Consider the following 4,197-nt stretch of genomic DNA (forward strand, 5'->3'; position numbering starts at 1 on the left):
GAGCGCAGTAGAGAGGTCTGGGGGTGGTGGTGGGGGAGGTGGAGGCTGAGAAGCCAAGTTGGACAGTTTTGGGGAGATGGGAGCCCCCAGCTCAAACGACATTTGAGCGAGGGCAGAGCCCCTGTCGACAGAGACTACACGCATGGTCTTCTGGATTCTGAAATATGAGGCTTTCTCTTCGGGGTGCTTTTTCTGGTAGTGCACCAAAACTGAGTGCATGTTAGGGCTTGCAAATGAACACACATCACAGTCATAAACAACCACAGTGTTGACTGAAGGTTCCTTCTGATTTTCACATTCAGGACTGAAGCTCTTGGTGGCACTTTTGTTAAAACCAGCTGGCACACCAGCCCCGCGAGCCACGGGGGTGGAGGTTGCCATAGTTTTTGGAGCAGAATTCAAGATCTCTCTCAGTGTCTGAGACTCCGTGTTCAGCCCTTCTTGCTGCTCAACAACATAGCTTGAAAATATCATTGCATTGTTAATTTTCACTGTGGGATGCATTCTTTGGTAATGTGGCATCAGGCTTCTAACATTTGGGCTTGTGTAAGAGCAGAAGCGGCAGCGGTAGATCAGATCAGAATGATCAAAGTTCAGTACATTCATAGCTTCAGGATGATGCTCTCCATAATGCTGCTGCAGGTCTTCAAAGTTTGTGTAGTCAATGTAGCACTCAAGACAGCGGTACACTGCACTGTGATCATTGGGATCCAGGATGTACCTAAAGCTGAATTTTATGTAGGGATGCATTCGCTGGTAGTGGGTGCTAACACTCCTGGCAGATTTGTTGCTGAAATCACAGTGTTTACAATAGTAAAGCCTGCCAGAGTCACTGAACTCCGAATTCTCATTGTTCTGGTCGGTACCGTACATGTTGGACTGGCTCCCCAGAACAGAGGCATTAGGGCTCTGATGGTCCTTCATGCTGACAGCAGAGTAATAGTCCTCCTCATCCTCGGACAAAGTAAGCTCAATCTCTGCCCCGTTGGTGGAATTGTAGTCATGCTGCATGCTCCTGAAGCTTGCCTCCTTCTGGGAATCATTAGCCTCTCTGCCCCACATTTGCTGGGGTGCGTAAGAACTGGAAACCTCTATCATTGGTTCTGTTTGCTCTTCTTCTCTGTCTAACTCCACCTCTATCTCCACCTCATTGTCCTCCTCCTCTTCCTCATCATCCTCCACATTAATCACAGCATCCTCCTGCTGTTTGTTTTGGCTGATCTTGCTCTGCAGGTTGCTCGCTATTTCATCAATTCTAGTTCTCTTTTTCACGGGAGAGAGATCTAAGGGGAAGTCATTTGAGACCTTCCTAGGAGCTTTTGCAACAAAGTTATTTTTAGATGAGAGCCCAAGGATGGAGGTCTGGCTCTTCTTCACCGTGCTGGCAGAGGGGTGAGCATCTGCCTCGCTCTCCTGTGGGGCGTTCGATGGCGGCCCATCGTATTTTGGCAAGTTGTCACAGAACGAATGCTTGTGCTGCTGATGAACTCTGAGGCCTTTCAAAGTGGTGGTGGAATAGTTGCACAACGTGCACTTGTATGGATGCTGTGAATGGGGCTGGGGTGATTGCTGCTGTGGCTGCTGCGGCTGCGGCTGAGGCTGAGGCTGTGGCTGCATGGGTTCCATCATCCCAGCTGACTTCCTGCCATTGATATTCCCACTCTCAAAAGACACTGTGCTGTCGTTCAGGGACGAGGCAATGCTCTCAGCCTGGGAGTTCATGGTGTCCCAGTCGGATGTTGCTCCTGTGTGACACTGCTTGTGGGCACCGAGCTTCAGTGAGCTCTTGCAGGTGAAGGGGCACTCATCACACTTGTACACCGCCGTCTTCCCAGACAGGTGGATGTTCTCGATGTGACGGGAAATACTTCGGCGGTGCATCGTCAGGAAAGGGCAGAAAGGACACTGGAACCTGTTCATGTATCTTCTAAAGGGAATTCCCTTTGTTTCCAATAGTTTGTTGCCATCAGATCCCATCAGCTGCTCTGCAGACATTCCTGAGGTCTGGTGATCCATGGAGTTTAAGCCATTCTCGCTGTCCATTTCATTTAGCTCTTCATCTGAGCTGGAGTCATTTAGCATACTGCTTGTTTCCAGGTCAGCAGAAGAATTCGTCATATCAGCAATTCCATAGCGGGATCTGTCAGACAAATTAACCATGCCCGAGTTGTGAGGTGACTTAGGCTTTATTTGAGGGTAAGACACAGAAGAAAACTTTGAAGATGTAGAAGAGTTGGGCCTGATAAGAGAATTGCCCATTGATCCCCTGAAGTTTGAGACATTAGCATTCGACATCTCACGTCCTGTTGTGTTCATGGAGATGTAATTCGAGTTTGGAGAGGCACTCTGGGCACTCTTACTCTGCAGCTCGGGTGCACTGGTTCCATCCTGCTGCTGCCTCAGGCTCGACAGTATTTTCACCATGCTGCGGTGCTTCTTCATCATGTGGTCACACCAGCGCTCCCTCCGAGGTGTCTGGTAGCTGCACCACTCACAGCAAAAGTTGCCCCTAGACTTGGTCAGGGGCTTGACCATCGACTCCAAAATGCTCCGCTCCACCACCTCTGCCGGCAGCTCCTTCCAGGGTTCCTGCACTGGCACAGAAGCAGACGATGATTCAGACACAGCAGCAGCAGCAGCAGAAGAAGGAGCTGAACTCTCTTTCAGGTTGTTTTTGTGATACATTTTCTGGTGCTTAATAATCCTTGCACGCCTGGGTGACTTGTAGGTGCAGAACTGGCAACTGAAAACTTTACCAAACCCTTCATGCATCATGATGTTGTAATTTAGGGAACTAGAAGCTGGTGGCCCCACTGAGCTCCCCCCAGCCTGTGCTCCATGAACCTTCCGTGTGTGCTCTATGAGGAGGTTTTTGGAACGGAAGTAACGCACACAGAACTTGCACTGGAAAAACTTGCTGGTTGGTTTAGGATTTGGAGCCATATGCTGCCCATAGAAAGTCTGGCTCTGGCTATAGTAACTTCCAGTCCCCATCTGACTTGTTGCATTTTGCCCTAAAATGAGAATTAAGGTGTATATGTAAATAAATAAAATAAAATAAAAAGGCTTTTCCTCCACCCACCCCGTATGCTTAAGAATGTAACCACATCCTGAACTGACAATAACCACTCCAGGATTCCCTCACTTACTTATGGTAATATCTACAGACGTGGCAATGGTCAGAAAAGTGACCACTGTGCATGTCTACATATAAATGACTGTGGTGTACAGTTTTGGGTGGATAATTACCAATACTACCTTCTTGGGGGAAAAAATAAAACTAGTACACTAACAAAAGTTGAAAATTTTGAGGAGATTCATGGTAGTGAAGAACAACCATGAGAAGCTGAAAATGAAAAATCAGTATGCAGAACCCCATGAAAAGAAGCTGGGAAATAAAACCATCCTCCATGCTTACATTTGCGGGGGGAAAAAAAAAAAAGCCATGGTCAGAACCAGTATGGCTGATGCTAGATACCTGCTTTGCTGACATAATGCAAATTTTTAAACCACATTAAAGACAGAAACTAAAACATATTGAAATAAGACAAATGTAAAATAGGGGGTAAGAGCTCAGATCTTAGAGTTGAGACCAGTCTTGGAGTTGAGATTTACCTGCTATGTCATCTGCAATTGCGAATTCATCCTTTACAGAAGAAAATTCAACCTCGGTCTGGTTGCTAGCATTGAGGGAACCAGACCTTGGCTGGGTAGGACTCTCCTCAGAGACATCAGTTGGCTGCAGAAAAGCAGTGTGAACATCCTGAATGTGAGCTTTTAGGTCTTCGTAAGATGGAGCTCGAAAATCGCAGCCATCACACTGCAGGACCTCCATGGTTCAGGATGATCTTTTACATTAGAAAAATCTGCAAGAAACACAGGGGAAGGAAACAAGAAGAAAGATATGAGTTTACAGCAGTGCTTTTGGAACAAATCCTGGAAACACCAAGGTAACACCAAGCTTCTGATGACTCAGTCATTTGCAGAGATTCCACAAACACAGCAGCGTGAAACTCAACCTTTCCTTAACCTATTAAGAAGCGTCTACTCAGATCCACAAGAAGTCCTATCTGGTAGCTCACAAGCTGCTGACTCAACTCCACGAACAGTCGAATCTCTGACAAGTGACTACTGATCCAGTGGACTCTGTCCTCTTGGCTTTTCCATTACATAGGGCTGTTATTCAGAACTTGGTCC

At 47.1% G+C, this 4,197-nt stretch overlaps 1 protein-coding gene across 1 annotated transcript in view; it reads right to left on the reverse strand.

Annotated features, from left to right (window-relative positions):
* ZNF462 (zinc finger protein 462) overlaps positions 1–3,866 on the reverse strand; it is a 48,864-nt gene extending 44,998 nt beyond the window's left edge. The window contains exons 1-2 of the mRNA XM_017744667.1: positions 3,616–3,866; positions 5–3,014 (exon numbers count right to left, since the gene is read on the reverse strand). Of these exons, the coding sequence (XP_017600156.1) occupies positions 5–3,014; positions 3,616–3,835 (3,230 nt within the window). The 5' untranslated portion in view covers positions 3,836–3,866. The remainder of the gene's footprint in view (positions 1–4; positions 3,015–3,615) is intronic.
* Between the last annotated feature and the right edge of the window lie 331 nt (positions 3,867–4,197).

Source organism: Corvus brachyrhynchos, unplaced genomic scaffold (assembly GCF_000691975.1).
Source record: "Corvus brachyrhynchos isolate BGI_N302 unplaced genomic scaffold, ASM69197v1 scaffold449, whole genome shotgun sequence".
Classification (NCBI taxonomy): Eukaryota; Metazoa; Chordata; class Aves; order Passeriformes; family Corvidae; genus Corvus; species Corvus brachyrhynchos.